We start from the raw sequence: 19446 nt of genomic DNA on the forward strand, positions 1-19446 counted from the left end.
GAATTTGTTTCATTTTCAATGAAATCATGCAGTTGACCTGTTCAATTTGACAAAATTGACATAATTACAGCTCTGAGAGTGGTGAGTTCATAAATGACAGCCTGAATATCTTCACCTATCACTTGAAAAAATGATCATCAAAATTGCCCTGAGTAGAGTCTCTCCTAGCACAGTGACACCTCAAAACATGAGACATTCTTTCCAATGTAGTTTGGGAAAAAAAGGGATGGTGCGTAACTGCAGGCTTATAAATCCTTCATTTTGATACATTAGATTTACAACTTAAAATTTAATAGTTGATGGTCATTTAAAGGTTGTAACACTTCTTTGAATAATGATGTCAGTATTATTTTCTATGTGGAAAAATGAAAAGTTTCATATGTACCATGTTGATACATTCACAAAAATGTGGATCCATTTTATATTGTGGAAGTGTGTACATATGCTTATAATTATATGAGGTTTGGGTACCTTGTCTCCATATGTAATCTCCATTCTCTGGGCCTAGAATTAGTAAATCTCATTTTTTCAGCATAAATTGATGGATCACAAATGTTCATCAAGTTCCTAAGCAATAATGGAAAAAGTGTATAGAATTTCAATGTACATAGGATGACGTACAGGGTTTCATACATAATAGTTTAACCTAAGTACAGAAAGCTCAAAGTCATACTGTGGATATTTACTTTCTCCTGTTCTTCTACAATTAATGTCATGAATTCCAGAGAGACTGGTACAACCTGATCCCATTTGTGAAATTATTAGCTCCTGCATTAAACCTCTAAGGCCATGGAATGGTCAATAATCAGCCTGTGGAAGCTTATGACTCCATTTATATCTATCCAGGGAACAAAGAGTGGACCTTAATAAGACACTAGGACTAATATGTTCAGATCTGCATTGCCTCTTCGTGACCCAGAAAGAGACACTTGACTAAATGAATGGTGAGATATGGTTGATATGGGGAGGATTATTAAAAGTCTTCAAACCTGCCAATTTGAGGAGGCAGCAGGGAGAATACTGATATAATCTATTATATTCGGAGGACTATGGCATTTGAAGTGATGTTTCAGACATGCTATTCAATTTGGTTTCCAACAAATTTGATTCTACTTTACGTAGGTATGACAAAATATCAGCCAATGAAGGGTTATCTAGATATCAAATCCTTTTATTTAAATCCAATCAAAGTGGAATTTTTTCTTGCATATTTTCTTACATTTAGAAAGTTTTCAATAAATATTGCTTGTTGTTGCTATCAGCAATGGTAGCACACTGTATCTACATAAATATTCAAGCACCCAGTGATATGTGCAACTAAACTAACATGTTTCAAAGGCCTGAAATATGACTTCTGGAATTTACATTATTGATATCACTGGTCTGGATATCTGGCTGTGTAAAACTTTCCAGTTAAATATATTGATTAATGATACTGAATACTGCTTGTCATTTTCCTAAGATATTTTAAAACTACATTCATGCAACAACCATTCACAGTAAGTGTTAATTATGTGTGTCTTGTACATGAGGAGAATGACGTTATTCACAAGGAAGTTCAAACTTCTTTTTATCCTTTTATCTTTTGCACATGTGCTTTAATGTTGGGTTAAATTAATTCATTTTTGTTGTTTATTTTCTCCCATTTGTATACTGTGATATGACAAAAAAATCAGTTCTATTTCTTTTAAATTAGATACAGATGAAGTTGACAACCATCCACACAGCAGTAAGAGTGTTTTTAATATGTTAATATAGAAATAAGAAGACTAGAATTAAATTTGTTGGCTTTCCTTGCTTCTAAGGATTTCAAATATAAGTTACAGGTCTTGCTGTCATGAATATTTAACATGGAATTCACCAAGAAAAGCAGCAACAACTAACCCCCCCAAATGATATGTTATTTGTTTTAGTACAAATAGACATGTACATTTTTAAATTTTCAAATGAACTTTATATTATTTATTGTCTTTTAATTATCCAGGAGCAGTGAATGTCAATGACTCAGATATCATATAATTATCTTCAACCAGCTAAACAACTTTTATAAAAAATTGAGCATTACCAAAGCCAGAAATAGGACTAATATGTCCAATTTTTTTTAAAAAAATCATCCACATAAAAGGTAAGTTAGAATGATGATTAATTTCTGGAAATAACTGCCACATTGCAGTGCTATAAGAGTCTAAATTATCAACTTTATTTTGAGAAAGAGTCACTTTCTATATAGCCCAGGCTGTCTCAAAATGTTTCTGTTATTTTGAGAAATAGATACTAATTTAAAATCTTATTATTGTCTATTTGCTGCACACAATGTTGAATTTAATAATTATGTTTTTAAGGAAAGTATGAACTTTGAGAATGTTTATGCCCTAACAAATTCTTCTGCCTATCTCTCCTCCCAATGTTTCCTCTTCTTTTTCTAAGATAGTGGAACTCCTAGTTTTTCTTCTGCTTCAATCTCCCATATGATATTATTGTGTCAACTAATTTGCTGTGCATACAGTATTTGCAGCTCCCAAATATGTATTCTCCGGTAGAGGGAATGATACCATCTTTAGTAGAATGAACTGTGGTTGAGTAGTGTACTTCTTAGTCTTCTGCTGAATTTGAATGATGTTTTTCTTTAGAGGGAGATAGTATTACTTCTACTGGTTGTCAAAATAGAGTGTGTTCTATTTCCTGTCACTATATACCCCTTTTATCTACTGGTTATGGTTTTCTAACTTGGCTTAAATGAATGTAGATAAATTACTTGTGCACATAAGGAAGTGTATAACATATGAAGCAATAAAGAAAGGCTGCCTTTGTGGGATGCAAAAATACTTCTGTAAGAACATGTAACAACATAAATGAGATTATTAGCGTTCAAATTATGTAGAATTTGGAGTGAATTTATATTTGGCTTTCTTTTTACCATTATTTCTTTCCTTTTTAAAAGGTAATGATGAAAATAAAAATGCAAAATATCACACATGTTTCAGAATTCTATCTTCTGAGAGTCTCTGATGATCCAGAACTGCAGCCCATTCTCTGTGGATTGTTCCTGGGCATGTACCTGATATCAGTCCTTGGGAACCTGCTCATCATCCTGACTGTCAGTTCTGACTCCCACCTCCACACTCCCATGTACTTTTTCCTCTTCTTTCTGTCCTTGGCTGACATTGGCTTCATTTCTAGCACAGTCCCCAACATGGTCGCAGACCTTCAAATCCACAGTTCAGTCATATCCTATGTGGGCTGCCTGACACAGATGTCTCTTTTTGTCACTTTTGCATGTATGGATAGTATGCTTCTGACTGTGATGGCATATGACAGATTTGTTGCCATCTGCCACCCCCTGTATTATACAGTAATTATGAGCCCCTGTCGCTGTGGTATCCTGGTTTTAGTGTCATTTTTAGCGAGCCTTTTTGAATCCCTGCTTCACAGTTTCATTGCCTTACGATTTAAATGTTTCAAAGATGTGGAGATCACTAATTTCTTCTGTCACCCTTCTCAGCTTCTAAATTTAGCTTGCAACAACACGTTTAATAATAGCATTCTCATGTATGTTATTGGTATCATACTTGGTGTTTTTCCCTTATCAGGGATCCTTGTCTCATACTTTAAAATAATTTCTTCTATCCTGAGAATTACCTCTTCAGGAGGAAGGTATAAAGCCTTCTCCACCTGTGGGTCTCACCTAGCGGTGGTGTGCTTATTTTATGGAACCGGGCTTGGGGAATATTTTGGTTCTATTTTGTCTCGCTCTTCTGGAAACAATGTGGTGGCCTCATTAATGTACACTGTGATCACTCCCATGCTGAATCCCTTCATCTACAGTCTGAGGAATCAGGACATTAGCAGTTCCCTAAAAAGGCTCCACTTTTGTGTTATTTAAACACAGGCGCCATACATTTAATATAAGATGCAAGTTGGAAAACTTAGAAAAATTAAGCACCTAGAACTGTGGATTCTGCCTCATTGGATCCATATTGCTTCTAAAGGTTGATGACTGTAATTTATCCTCATTTATCCACAACAAAAGGATATTTTACTAGAGTGACAATAGAGTAATTCAGTTATTTTGACTTACTTATTTTTTTTCGAGACAAGGTTTTTCTGTATTTGCCACGTTATCCTGAAAACTCTGTAACTGCTTTTCTCTCTTTTGAGTGTCAGGATTAAGATGTATGCCACCACACTCAACTGAATTTAGTTGTTTTATATTTCCCAAAAAAATTCAGTTTGGAACATGAACTAAACTTATGAGTTATATGATAATGATAGCTGCTGAAAATTGTGAATGTAAACAAACTGAGATCCTGATAATTCTTACAGTCGTCTATTCTTCCCATGAAAACCCTTACACTATAAAAATTGGAAAGAACAGTAACACCGTATGAAATTTATCTAAATAAATATGCATAGAATCATTTCAAAGACTTGAAATATTTTAAATCTTAATATTCCTGATATTGATTTTATAATAATAGCACATTTGTGGTCTTATAGCAAATGTTAATATGTGAGCTGTCTAGTTCTATTTCATCTTGACACAAGCTATAGTTATCTGAAAGGAGGGTATCTCAATTTTAAAAACTGATTCCATAATATCTGGATGTAGGGTATTTTCTTAATTAGTGATCAATGTGGAAGCCCCAATTCAAAGCAGTTCTTTTCATCCCTGGGCTGGTGATACTGTTCACTATGAGAATTCATGCTGATCAACCCATGAGAAGCAAACCAGTAAGAATATGCCCTTGAGGGACTCACATCAGCTTCTACCCTCAGGTTCCTGCACCTTTTCAGTTCCTATACAACTTGCTTTAATATTGAACAGTGCTGTGGAAGTATGAGCAAATTAGCCCCCAACTTGTTTATGGTAACTCTGTTTCATTACCACAATAGCAGCCCTAAGAAAATGTGGTTCTGAACAAAAATGGTTAACATTTGATGTTCACAAAAATAGATAGAGAGGAATTGTATATTAGTTTTCAACAAAAATGATGGCTATTTTCCTGATTTTAGAAATATTTTATCACATCAATAGATACAAAATGTTCTATATGTTGAAACTAAACCAACTCCTCTTACCCCTTTCTAGTAAATAAAAATAAGTATTGACTGATTTAATATTGACATATAACTTGATGAGAGTAAAAACTAAATATTCTTTATCCTAGACAAGATAATGAAACAATTATAAACTTTCTAAATCTTTCAGTTGACTGACATACACAAAAATAACAGATACACTCCTGTCATATGCCAGCATACAGCACTGACAGGTTAAGAGGCCATCAGACTTTTTGCTTCTCCTGTACACTTCCTCTGCACCTCTAGCACTGGCCCAGACAGAGAAAATATCCACAAACCATCTAACCATCTACTTACAATATTTATTGAATCAAATTATATTAGAAAACTGGACAAATTTTAAATCTGAATTCTAAAAGAATCTGTGACTAGGTGCTTAAGATGTAAACACATTTCTATTTGTGACATTTCTTTACCAACAGGGATCCAAATGAAAATACAACATATATCAAAACTTATGGTACTCAATAAACTCAGAGGAATGTTTACAATTACAATTCAAAGAATTGGTATTTCAAATCAAAAATATAATAAGTAAATAGCTGAATTATTCCCTTAAGATTTAGAAAAACAAGACAAAAACAAGCCACAAATTAGTGAAGAAAAACAAAAGTAAAGTTAGGGAAGAAAACAATGAAATAGAAACGAAAAATAAAAAAATGAAATAAAAAGTTGATTCTTGAGAAAAATCAATAGTATTAGTAATCATTTAACCAAATTAACAAAAAGAAATAGGAAAAAAGACAAAATTTATCATATTAGATTTATGAAGATGAACATTATAACATATACCAGTGAAATCCAGAAGATCAAAGTGTCATACTTCTAAAACTTATTCCAATAGATTAGAAATTCTAAAATAAATAAATTTCTAAATGCATATGAACTACCAAAGTTCAACCAATGAAGGCTAAAATGATCTATCACAATGAGTTTGAACCAAGAAAAACAAAATGAAACAAAAACCTCCTGACTTAAAACATAAAAATTTAAACTACCAAAGTTCAACCAGTGAAGGCTAAAATGATCTATCGCAGTGAGATTGAACCAAGAAAAACAAAATGAAACAAAAACCTCCTGACTTAAAACATAAAATGTCTGCCAGGTGCGTGTATCTGTTAACTTCCTTAACTTTCCTTAATGTTTTGTTGGTCAGAATTGTTACAGATGCCTGCTGACCAGTGTAGAGTACTTTAATCTTTCTTGGTTACCAACCAGAATTAAATGATAAAACAATTATTTCTACTAGAAGTTAAGATTGAGCCGAGCTTAAACTTTGTTCCTACTAGATTTCACAGTGCTGAAGTGCTATGCAGGCTTCAGAAGCGTTAAGTCTTCAGTGTGCTTCCCAGAAAGGAATTGTACAGATGATAGTGCCAACCTGCCATGCAAGATAGATGATAACTAGTGCAATTGTCTTATAACTGCAATGGGAGCAACCAACTGCTATCAATGCGGCTTGATACACTCTCCACAGTAGCAAACATATGCTTGGTACTGTAAACCTGATCAAAACATATAGGTAGGGATTTCAAAGACAAAAGAAAAAAATCTCATTACTCTTGTTTAGCTAAATTGGCATGTCATCAAATTGTAGTTTTAAATTTTATGTTTATAGCCACAGAAAAATGTTCCTCTCATCCTTAACCAGTGAAGCTTCTCTTTGTCATCAATAGCAGATACATACAGTTAATGATGCTTAGAATAAGTGATGGCTAAAGGATCAGCTCTAAAGAGGATATTTATTCCATGCATGCGAAGGCTCAGGAAACATTGCAGAAGACAAATAATAAAAAAATGTAAGAGTCAGATGACAGGGAGAAGAGATAGATAATGCTATTTTCAAGGCGTGACACAGGACACACTAAATATCAGATTACATTGTAACCTATGTGACGTCATAAACTAGGTTAGCACAAAACTGAATTTCAAACCAAAAATAATCACATGAGATGGAGAAGAACAACATATACTCATAAAAAATACACCAAAAGGACATTAAATACTTAATATCTATGCCATAAACACACAGGTACCCAAGTTGGAAAAAAAACACCACTCAGCTTATACCACATACTGACCTTCACATACTGATAGTGAGAGAATTCAATATTCCACTCCCATCAAGAGGGAGAAAAAAACCTAAATGGAGAAATTTAAAGTGAACAGATATAATAAACCAAATGAACCTAACAATTATTTACAGAACATTTAACCCACATAAAAAGAAATATAAATTCTTTCTTTCTTTCTTTCTTTCTTTCTTTCTTTCTTTCTTTCTTTCTTTCTTTCTTTTATTGAGAAAAGGAAGAAAAAAAAACAAGTTTCCACCTCGTCCCAGGCTCCCATTTCCCTCCCCCTCCTCCCACCCTTCTCTCCCTCCTCCCACCCTTCTGCCCCTCCTCCCACTCTTTTCCCTCTCCAGTCCAAAGAGCAGTCAGGGTTCCCTGCCCTGTGGAAAGTCCTAGGTCCTCCCCCTCTGTCCATATCTAGGAAGGTGAACATCCAAACTGGCTAGGCTCCCACAAAGCCAGCACATCAAGTAGGATCAAAACCCCGTGCCATTGTCCTTGGCTTCTCATCAGCCCTCATTGTTCACCATGTTCAGAGAGTCCAGTTTTAACCCATGCTTTTTCAGTCACAGTCCAGCTGGCCTTGGTGAGCTCCCAGTAGATCAGCTCCACTGTCTCAGTGGGTGGGTGCACCCCTCGTGGTCCCGACTTCTTTGCTCATGTTCTCCATCCTTCTGCTCCTCATTGGGACCTTGGGAATCAGTCCAGTGCTACAGTGTGGGTCTCTGTCTCTATCTCCATCCATCACCAGATGAAGGTTCTATGATGATATGCAAGATATTCGTCAGTATTGCTATAAGATAGGGTCATTTCAGGTTCCCTATCCTCAGCTGCCCAAGGAACTAACTGGGGACCTCGGCTTGGGCTCCTGGGAGCCACTCTAAGTTCAAGTCTCTTGCCAACCCTAAGGTGGCTCCCTTAACTAAGAATTGTGGTTCCGTGCTCCCCTATCCAACCTTCCTTTATCCCAATCCTCTTTTTTCCCCTAGTTCCCCCCATCCTCCCCTTCTCCCTTTTCTCTCCCCTTCTCCCCTTACCCCCATCCCACCCCACCCCCAAGATCCCAATTTTCTCCCCGGCAATTTTTTCTACTTCCCATAGCCAAGAGGATAACTATATGTTTTTCCTTTGGTTCACCTTCTTACTTAGCTTCTTTAGGATCACCAATTGTAGACTCCGTGACCCTTATTTATGGCTAGAAACCAATTATGAGTGAGTACATACATATTCATCTTTTTGGGTCTGGTTTACCTCACTCAGAAAAGTGTTTTCTATTTCCATCCATTTGTATGCAAAATTCGAGAAGTCATTGTTTCTTACCGCAGCATAGTACTCTAATGTTTAGATATTCCACACTTTCTTCATCCATTCTTCCATTGAGGGGCATCTAGGTTGTTTCCAGGTTCTGGCTATTACAAATAATACTGCTATGAAGATGGTTGAACAAATGCTTTTGTCATATGATAGGGCATATGGGTATATTCCCAGGAGTGGTATTGCTGGGTCCAAGGGTAGGTTGATCCCGAATTACCTGAGAAAACGAAACACTGATTTCCAAAGTGGTTGCACAAGATTGCATTCCCACCAGTAATGGATGAGGGTTCCCCTTCCTCCACAGCCTCTCCAGCAAAGGCTATCATTGGTGTTTTTGATTTTAGCCATTTTGACAGGTGTAAGATGATATCTCAAAGTTGTTTTGATTTGCATTTCCCTGATCGCTAAGGAGGTTGAGCACGGCCTTAAGTGTCTTTTGGCCATTTGAACTTCCTCTGCTGAGAATTCTCTGTTCAGTTCAGTGCCCCATTTTTTAATTGGGTTAATTACCATTTTAAAGTCTAGTTTCTTGAGTTCTCTATATATTTTGGAGATCAGACTTTTGTCTGTTGTGGGGTTGGTGAAGATCTTCTCCCAGTCAGTAGGTTGCCTTTTTGTCTTGGTGACAGTGTCCTTTGCTTTACAGAAGCTTCTCAGTTTTAGTAGGTCCCATTTATTCAATGTTGCCCTTAATGTCTGTGCTGTTGGGGTTACACATAGGAAGCGATCTCCTGTGCCCATCTGTTGTAGGGTACTTCCCACTTTCTCTTCTATTAGGTTCAATGTGTTCTGACTGATAGTGAGGTCTTTAATCCATTTGGACTTGAGTTTTGTGCATGGTGATCGATATGGGTCTATTTTCATTCTCCTACAGGTTGACATCCAGTTATGCCAGCACCATTTGTTGAAGATGCTTTCTTTCTTCCATTGTATACTTTTAGCTCCTTTATTGAAAATGAGGTGTTCATAGGTTTGTGGGTTAAAATCCGGGTCTTCCATACGATTCCATTGTTCGACTTCTCTGTTTTTATGCCAGTACCACACTGTTTTCATCACTGTAGCTCTGTAATAGAGTTTGAAGTCAGGGATGGTAATGCCTCCAGAAGATCCTTTATTGTATAGGATTGTTTTGGCTATCCTGGGTTTTTTTGCTTTTCCATATAAAGTTGATTATTGTCTTTTCAAGATCTGTGAAGAATTTTGATGGGACCTTGATGGGGATTGCATTGAATCTATAAATTGCCTTTGGTAGAATTGCCATTTTTACTATGTTGATCCTCCCAATCCAAGAGCAAGGGATGTCCATCCATTTTTTGGTATCCTCTTCAATTTCTTTCTTCAATGCCTTAAAGTTCTTGTCAAATAGATCTTTCACTTCCTTGGTTAGAGTTACCACAAGATATTTTATGCTGTTTGTGGCTATCGTGAATGGAGAAGCTTCTCTGATTTCCCTCTCTGCTTCCATATCCTTTGTGTATAAGAGGGCGACTGATTTTTTGGAGTTGATCTTGTATCCTGCCACATTACTAAAGGTGTTTATCAGCTGTAGGAGTTCTTTGGTGGAGTTTTTGGGGTCGCTTATGTACACTATCATATCATCCGCAAATAATGAAAGTTTCACGATTCTTCCTTCCCAATTTGAATCCCCTTGATCCCCTTATGTTGTCTTATTGCTATTGCTAAAACTTCAAGCACTATATTGAAGAGGTATGGAGAGAGTGGACAGCCTCGCCGTGTTCCTGATTTTAGTGGGATGACGTTATGTTTCTCTCCGTTTAGTTTGATGTTAGCTGTGGGTTTGCTGTAAATAGCTTTTATTATATTTAGGTATGACCCTTGTATCCCTAATCTCTCCAAAACTTTTATCATAAATGGATGTTGAATTTTGTCAAATGCTTTTATAGCATCTAATGAAACGATCATATAGTTTTTTCTTTCAGTTTATTTATATGATGGAATACATTGATAGATTTGTGTATGTTGAACCAGCCCTGCATCTCTGGGATGAAGCCTACTTGATCATAATGGATAATTTTTCTGATGTGTTCTTGGATTAGGTTTGCCAGTATTTTTTTGAGGATTTTTGCATCGATATTTATGAGTGAGATTGGTCTATAATTCTCTTTCTTGGTTGAGTCTTTGTGCGGTTTTGGTATCAGAGTAACTGTAGCTTCATAAAAGGAATTTGGCAATGACTCTTCTGTTTCTATATTGTGAAATACATTAAGGAGTATAGGTATTAGGTCTTCTTGGAAGTTCTGGTAGAATTCCGCATTGAAACCATCTGGTCCTTGGCTTTTTTTGGTAGGGAGGTTTTTGATAACCTCTTCTAATTTTTCGCGACTAACAGGTCTGTTTAGATTTTTCACCTGGTCCTGGTTTAACTTTGGTATATGGTATTTACCTAAAAAAGTGCCCATTTCCTTTACATTTTCCAGTTTTGTGGCATACAGGCTTTTGTAGTAAGATTTAATGATTCTCTGAATTTCCTCTGTGTCTGTGTGTTATGTCCCCCTTTTCATTTCTGTACTTATTAATTTTCAAGTTTGCTCTCTGCTGTTTGATTAGTTTGGATAGGGGTTTATCAATCTTGTTCATTTTCTCCAGGAACCAACTTTTTGTTTCATTGATCCTTTGTATTGTTTTCTGTGTTTCTATTTTGTTGATTTCAGCCCTCAGTTTGATTATTTCCAGTCTTCTACTCCTCCTAGGTGAGTCTGCTTCTTTTTTTTTTCTAGAGCTGTCAGATGGGCTGTTAAGTCTCCAATGTGAGCTTTCTCTGTTTTCTTTAAGTGGGCACTTAGTGCTATGAACTTTCCTCTTAGGACTGATTTCATAGTGTCCCATAAGTTTGAGTATGTTGTTTCTTTATTTTCATTGAATTCCAGGAAGACTTTAATTTCTTTCTTTATTTCTTCCTTGATCCAGGTATGGTTCAGTAGTTGACTGGTCAGTTTCCATGAATTTGTAGGCTTTCTGGGGGTACCATTGTTGTTGAATTCTAACTTTAATCCATGGTGATCTGATAAGACACAGGTGGTTACTAATATTTTTTTGTTACAGTGGATGTTTGCTTTGTTACCGACTATGTGGTCGATTTTTGAGAAAGTTCCATGAGCTGTAGAGAAGAAGGTATATTCTTTCCTATTTGGGTGGAATGTTCTAAAGATGTCTGTTAAGTCCATTTGATTCATTACCTCCATTAATTCTCTTATTTCTCTGTTAGGTTTTTGTCTGATTGACCTGTCCATTGGTGAGAGAGGAGTGTTGAAGTCTCCTACTATTAGTGTGTGCGGTTTGATGGCTGCCTTGAGTTTTAGCAATGTTTCTTTTATGTACGTGGGTGCTTTTATATTAGGAGCATAGATATTCAGGATTGAGACTTCATCCTGATGAACTGTTCCTGTTATGAGTATAAAATGTCCCTCTCCATCTCTTCTGATTGATTTAAGTTTGAAGTCAACTTTGTTAGAGATTAGTATGGCCACACCTGCTTGTTTCTTAGGTCCATTTGCTTGCTAAGCCTTTTCCCAGCCCATTACTCTGAGTAGGTGCCAGTCTTTGTAGTTGAGGTGTGTTTCTTGTAAATAGCAGAATGTTGGATCCTGTTTTTTTATCCAATCTCTTAGCCTGTGCCTTTTTATAGGTGAGTTGAGTCTATTGACATTAAGTGATATCAAAGACCAGTGGTTGTTAACTCCGTTCACTTTTTTAGTCGTAGAATTTGTGTGTTTCCCTTCTTTGATTTGTGTTGGTGAAGGGTCTCTAGATGTCTGAGTTTGTGGTCATTGTTGGACTCCTTGGTTTGTGATTTTCCTTCCATTACTTTCTGTAAAGCTGGATTTGTGGCTGTGTATTGTTTAAATTTGTTTTCATCCTGGAAAATTTTATTTTCTCCATTTATAGTGAACGAAAGCTTGGCTGGGTATAGTAGTCTGGGCTTACGAAAATCTATCAATGTAATCCAGCATATAAATAAACTGAAAGAAATAAAACCATATGATCATTTCATTAGATGCTGAAAAAGCATTTGACAAAATTCAACACACCTTTATGATAAAAGTCTTGGAGAGATTAGGGATACAAGGGTCATACCTAAATATAATAAAAGCTATATACAGCAAGCCGACAGCTAACATCAAATTAAATGGAGGGAAACCCAATGCCAACCCACTAAACTCAGGAACACGACAAAGCTGTCCACTCTCACCTAACCTCTTCAATATAGTGCTTGAAGTACTAGCAATAGCAATAAGACAACATAAGGGGATCACGGGGATTCAAATTGGAAAGGAAGAATCGTGAAACTTTCGTTATTTGCAGATGATATGATAGTGTACATAAGCGACCCCCAAAACTCCACCAAAGAACTCCTACAGCTGATAAACACCTTTAGTAATGTGGCAGGATACAAGATCAAGTCCAAAAAATCAGCCGTCCTCTTATACACAAAGGATATGGAAGCAGAGAGGGAAATCAGAGAAGCTTCACCTTTTATGATAGCCACAAATAGCATAAAATATCTTGTGGTAACTCTAACCAAGGAAGTGAAAGATCTATTTGACAAGAACTTTAAGGCATTGAAAAAGGAAATTGAAGAGGATACCAGAAAATGGAAGGACCTCCCTTGCTCTTGGATTGGGAGGATCAACATAGTAAAAATGGCAATTCTACCAAAGGCAATTTATAGATTCAATGCAATCCCCATCAAGGTCCCATCAAAATTCTTCACAGATCTTGAAAAGACAATAATCAACTTTATATGGAAAAACAAAAAACCCAGGATAGCCAAAACAATCCTATACAATAAAGGATCTGCTGGAGAGAATACCATCTCTGACCTCAAACTCTATTGCAGAGCTACAGTAATGAAAACAGTGTGGTACTGGCATAAAAACAGAGAAGTCGACCAATGGAATCGTATAGAAGACCCGGATTTTAACCCACAAACCTATGAACACCTCATTTTCAATAAATGAGCTAAAAGTATACAATGGAAGAAAGAACGCATCCTCAACAAATGGTGCTGGCACAACTGGATGTCAACCTGTAGAAGAATGAAAATTGACCCATATCTATCACCATGCACAAAACTCAAGTCCAAATGGATTAAAGACCTCAATATCAATCCGAACACACTGAACCTGATAGAAGAGAAAGTGGGAAGTACCCTACAACAGATGGGCACAGGCGATCGCTTCCTAGGAATAACCCCATTAGCACAGACATTAAGGGCAACATTGAATAAATGGGACCTACTGAAACTGAGAAGCTTCTGTAAAGCAAAGGACACTGTCACTAAGACAAAAAGGCAACCTTCTGACTGGGAGAAAATCTTCACCAACCCCACAACAGACAAAGGTCTGTTCTCCAAAATATATATGGAGAACTCAGTAAACTAGACTTTAAAATGCTAATTAACCCAATTAAAAAATGGGGCACTGAACTGAACAGAGAATTCTCAACTGAAGAAGTTCAAATGGCCAAAAGACCCTTAAGGCCGTGCTCAACCTCCTTAGCAATCAGGGAAATGCAAATCAAAACAACTTTGAGATATCATCTTACACCTGTCAGAATGGCTAAAATCAAAAACACCAATGATAGCCTTTGCTGGAGAGGCTGTGGAGGAAGGGGAACCCTCATCCATTGCTGGTGGGAATTCAATCTTGTGCAACCACTTTGGAAATCAGTGTTTCAGTTCCTCAGAAAATTCGGGGTCAACCTACCCCTAGACCCAGCAATACCACTCTTGGGAATATACCCAAGAGATGCCCTATCATATGACAAGAGTATTTGTTCAACCATCTTCATAGCAGTATTATTTGTAATAGCCAAAACCTGGAAACAACCTAGATGTCCTTCAATGGAAGAATGGATGAAGAAAGTGTGAAATATATATTCATTAGAATATATGCTGCGGTAAGAAACAATGACTTCTCGAATTTTGCATACAAATGGATGCAAATAGAAAACACTATCCTGAGTAAGGTAGCCCAGACCCAAAAAGATGACCAGGGGATGTACTCACTCATAATTGGTTTCTAGCAATAAATAAGGGTCACGGAGTCTACAATTGGTGAACCTAAAGAAGCTAAATAAGAAGGTGAACCCAAAGAAAAACATATAGTTATCCTCTTGGCTACGGGAAGTAGACAAATTTTCCGGGGAGAAAATTGGGATCTTGGGAGTGGGGTGGGATGGGGGTAAGGGGAGATGGGGAGAGAAAAGTGAGAAGGGGAGTATGGGGGTAACTTGGGGAAACAGGATGATTTGGATAAAGGAAGGTTGGATAGGGGAGCACGGAAGCACAATTCTTAGTTAAGGGAGCCACCTTAGGGTTGGCAAGAGACTTGAACTTAGAGTGGCTCCCAGGAGCCCAAGCCGAGGTCCCCAGTTAGTTCCTTGGGCTGGTGAGGATAGGGAACCTGAAATGACCCTATCTTATAGCAATACTGACAAATATCTTGCATATCATCATAGAACCTTCATCTGGTGATGGATGGAGATAGAGACAGAGGCCCACACTGGAGCACTGGACTGAGCTCTTAAGGACCGAATGAGGAGCAGAAGGAGGGAGAAGATGAGCAAGGAAGTCAGGACCACGAGGGGTGCACCCACCCACTGAGACAGCGGAGCTGATGTATTGGGAGCTCACCAAGGCCAGCTGGACTATGACTGAAAAAGCATGTGATAAAACCGGACTCTCTGAACATGGTGAACAATGAAAGCTGATGAGAAGCTAAGGACAATGGCACGGGGTATTGATCCTACGTAATGTGCTGGCTTTGTTGGAGCCTAGCCAGTCTGGATGTTCACCTTCCTAGACATGGACAGAGGGGGGAGGACCTTGGACTTTCCACAGGGCAGGGAACCCTGACTGCTCTTTGGACTGGAGAGGGAGGGGGAGAATAGTAGGGGGAGGGGAGGAAGGGTGGGAGAAGAGGGAGGGAAATGGGAGGCTGGGAGGAGGCTGAAACTTTTTTTCCTTTTCTCAATAAAATAAAAAAAAAAATTAAAAAGTAAGTTTCTTCATTAAGGAGTTCACTAGACATGCACAGATCTATGTGTGAATGAAGTCTTTTTCTATTTTGATGGGGCAAAAGAATTCAGACCCCAAACCTGCTAGGACTGGTAAATTGCTAATATTAAGGGTGTAATATTACTGGGAACATTTGTAGTGGGAAGAAGCAAGAATGAAGAAAGAGAAAGGAAGAATAAAGAAACATGGATAGATGGAACTTGCAGTAAGTAGATTTTTTATACTTCAGACCTTAACCCTCAGAATTTTTAGCCCCCTTTAGCTTTTTGTGGCATCTTTAATTGAACACTGAATGGAAATCTTAAAGGCTGGGACTTTAAGGCTTCCATTATACAACTGGGCACATATATGTAGAGGGCCTAAGTTCATCCCAGGCAGGCTCACTGGATGTTGGTTCAGTCTCTGTGAGCTCCTACAAGCCCAGGTTAGTTGATTCTTGTGATAACCTTGACCCTTCTGGCTCCTACAACCCTTCTCAATCTTGTCAGCCAATTCCCTGAATATGGCCTAATGTTACCTGGGGGCTGTCTTCCAACCAACACAGGTCTTTAAAGGAATCCATGGTATGTACTAGACTTCTATCCGAGAAGTTTAGGATAATAGACACTCATGTTTTCTCTTGATGGTTTTCTTATTTTCTATTTTTATTTGTTCTTTTCATATTCTTTCTTTGATTCAAGAAAATAAGCATTCCAGGATTGAGCTTTAAGGCCAATGTGACAGCAAGAAGGTCCTCTAATATGGCTACCATCATTGGCCTAATACTTGATTGTGTGTCTCTAAATCTGTTTCTACCAGCAATCATTGGTTGCTGAATGAAGCATCTCTGATGACTCCTGGTATAGCCACCTATCTATGAGTATAACAGAATATCATTAGGAATCATTACATTGATGGTTTTTCATTTATGTTTTTTTCTATTCTAGGTCTCTGAGATATCTAGTCAATAAAAAATTGAGTAGATATCTTGTAATGGATTACTAAAATTTGCTGCAGGATCCCCAGTGGTGGCAGGCAGCAGAAATGCTGCAGGTTCCCAAGCAGTGGCAGTGGGCCATGTGGTGGCAGGCAGCAGGCCCTGAGAGCAGCCAGTTCTAGGCAGGGATGGCTGCAGGTCCCCAAGCGGTGGCTGGTACAGCACAGGGAGACATGCAGTAGCAGGCAAGAGACAGAGACATAGATAGGCACGCCATGCAAAGTGAGGTTGGATGTTTGTTAAGTGGGTTATGGATGTATGGAAGAGAAGGGCAAGAAGAGACCAGAGAGAGACAGACAGACAGAGAGAGAGAGAGAGAGAGAGAGAGAGAGAGAGAGAGAGAGAAAGGGAGAGAGAGATAGAGAGGGGAGAGAAGGGAGAAAAGGAAGAGATGGATAGCTGCCTCTCTGAGAGGGAGATGGAAAAGAGCAAAAACTAAGACTGGAAGCTGAAGATCAGCCTGCCTCAGTGGATGGGGGAGAGAGGGAATGGCTATGACTTGTCTCTTAAAGAGACAGAACAGATTATTACATTCCCATCTCTTTTTTTTATAATAAAAAGGCGGGAGGTTAGGCACCGCAGGTTAAGGGAATTGGGGCGGCAGATTCTCAAGACTGCTTCCTTCTCATTTGTGGGTGTCATCTTTGGGGGAGAACCTGAGAAGGCTGGGTGCTAGTCACATCTTGGCATAGCTTTTCCCTTTGTTCCTGTTCGGTGTTTGTGGCATGAAAATGTCTGGTGTCTCTTACACATGTTTAAGGTATTAGCAGAACAAAGGACAAAGTTGAATTAAGAGAAAAAATTTAGTACCAGGGTATTGAGGGGTGTATCTGACCTGTTTGAGGTGGATCCTTCAATTCGGCTCCCTGGAACTCACAAGAATTCTTTGGGTTTGTGAAAACAGAAGTTTAGACATATACATTGTATAAACACTAGCATATTTTTATGTCAGAATGACTGCGACAGATATTTTTGCACAATGAAAAGTATTTTTAAGACTGTGGAAGGACAGCCTTGTCTTGTTCCTGATTGTAGTGGGATGTCTTTGAGTTTCTCTCCATTTAATTTAATGTTAGCTGTCAGCTTGTTGTATATTACTTTTATTATATTTAGGAATGAACCTTGTATTCCTAATCTCTCCAAGACCTTTATCATAAAGGGGAGTTAAATTTTGTCAAATGCTTTTTCTGCATCTAATGAAATGATTGTATGCTTTTTTTCCTTCAGTTTATTTATATGATGGATTACATTGATAGATTTTCATATGTTGAACCAGCCCTGCCTCTCTGGGATGAAGCCTACCTGATCATAATGTATAATTTTTTGGATGTGTTCTTGGATACGGTTTGCCAGTATTTTATTGAGAATTTTTGCGTCGATGTGTATGAGTGAGATTGGTCTGTAATTCTCTTTCTTTGTTAAGTCTTTGTGTGGTTTTGGTAGTAAGTTTGATCTGTAATTCTCTTTCTTTGTTAAGTCTTTGTGTGGTTTTGGTATCAGGATGACTGTAGCTTCACAAAAGGAGTTTGGCAATGACTCTTCTGTTTCTATTTTGTGAAAAACATTAAGGAGTATAGGTATTAGCTCTTCTTGGCATTTCTGGTAGAATTCTGCATTGAAACCATCTGGTCCAGGGCTTTTTTGGTAGGGAGGTTTCTGACGACAGCTTCTAATTCCTTGTGACTTACAGGTCTATTTAAACTGTTCACCTGGTCTTGATTTAATTTTGGTATATGGTACTTATCTAAAAAAGTGTTCATTTCTTTTACATTTTCCAATTTTGTGGCTTACAGGCTTTCGTAGTAAGATCTAATGATTCTCTGAATTTCCTCTGTGTCTGTGGTTATGTCCCCCATTTCATTTGCGTGTTCTCTCTCTGTCGTTTGATTAGTTTGGATAGGGGTTTGTCGATCTTGTTGATTTTCTCCAAGAACCAACTTTTTGTTTCATTGATTCTTTGAATTGTTTTCTGTGTTTCTATTTTGTTGATTTCAGCCCTCAGTTTGATTATTTCCAGTCTTCTACTCCTCCTGGGTGAGTCTGCTTCTTTTTTTCTAGAGCTTTCAGCTGTGCTGTTAAGTCTCTCATGTGTGCTCTCTCCATTTTCTTTATGTGGGCACTTAGTGCTATAATCTTTCCTCTTAGCACTGCTTTCACAGTGTCTTTATTTTCATTGAATTCAAGAAATACTTTAATTTCTCTCTTGATACATGGTAGTCAGTAGTTGGCTGTTCAATTTCCATGAGTTTGTAGGCTATCAGAGTAGTATTGTTGTTAAAAATCTAACTTTTATTCCTAGTGATTTTTTAAGATACAGGGAGTTACTGCAATCTTTTTGTATCTGTAAAGGTTTTCTTTGTTACTGAGTATGTGATCAATTTTAGAAAAGTTTCCATGAGGTGCTGAGAAGAAATTATATTCTTTTTTGTAAACATTGTGGGTCAACGAACCACGCTCTGATTGAATTTAAAGACTACTCCACGAGATGGAATTCGTACCTAACACTGCTTGGATAGAGAAGAACTTGAGACTAGCTAGGTCATGTGATTAGAGGAAAACAAAATACTATTGTTCTTTGAACATAATTTATAAATGTTAAAATGCACATGGTAAAAAAGTTCTATCAATATCATTAAAGGATTGTTTAGTTGTGTTCATTCTATAATATCTATAATTTATAAATGTACTAACAGATGGCATATAATTAAAAGTATAGATAGCAAATTTGTTAGAATCTACAGGAATAGTTGCTCATTAATATGCTAAGCTACATTTGGACAGTGTAAGATGATTCATTTCTCTGGATTGATTGTGAAGCAGACAGAAGGAGACGTACAAGTGGGATCTCCACTGCTATATTGAGATTGGTAGTTTGAGACCCCCTACCATAGGTTTAACTTCCTTCTTCTCCATAAGAATATATTTATTAAACAAAAAATACTTTCTTCTTCATAGTTTAGTAT

The 19446-nt window shown here is 37.5% G+C and overlaps 1 protein-coding gene across 1 annotated transcript; it reads left to right on the forward strand.

The window, feature by feature from the left end:
* The first annotated feature begins 2944 nt into the window (after positions 1 to 2944).
* Positions 2945 to 3883, forward strand: LOC142847256 (olfactory receptor 7E24-like). The gene has a single exon (XM_075967974.1). It carries the CDS (start codon positions 2945 to 2947, stop codon positions 3881 to 3883), a length of 939 nt encoding a protein of 312 aa, XP_075824089.1.
* The last annotated feature ends 15563 nt before the right edge of the window (positions 3884 to 19446 follow it).

Source organism: Microtus pennsylvanicus, chromosome 3 (assembly GCF_037038515.1).
Source record: "Microtus pennsylvanicus isolate mMicPen1 chromosome 3, mMicPen1.hap1, whole genome shotgun sequence".
Taxonomy (NCBI): Eukaryota; Metazoa; Chordata; class Mammalia; order Rodentia; family Cricetidae; genus Microtus; species Microtus pennsylvanicus.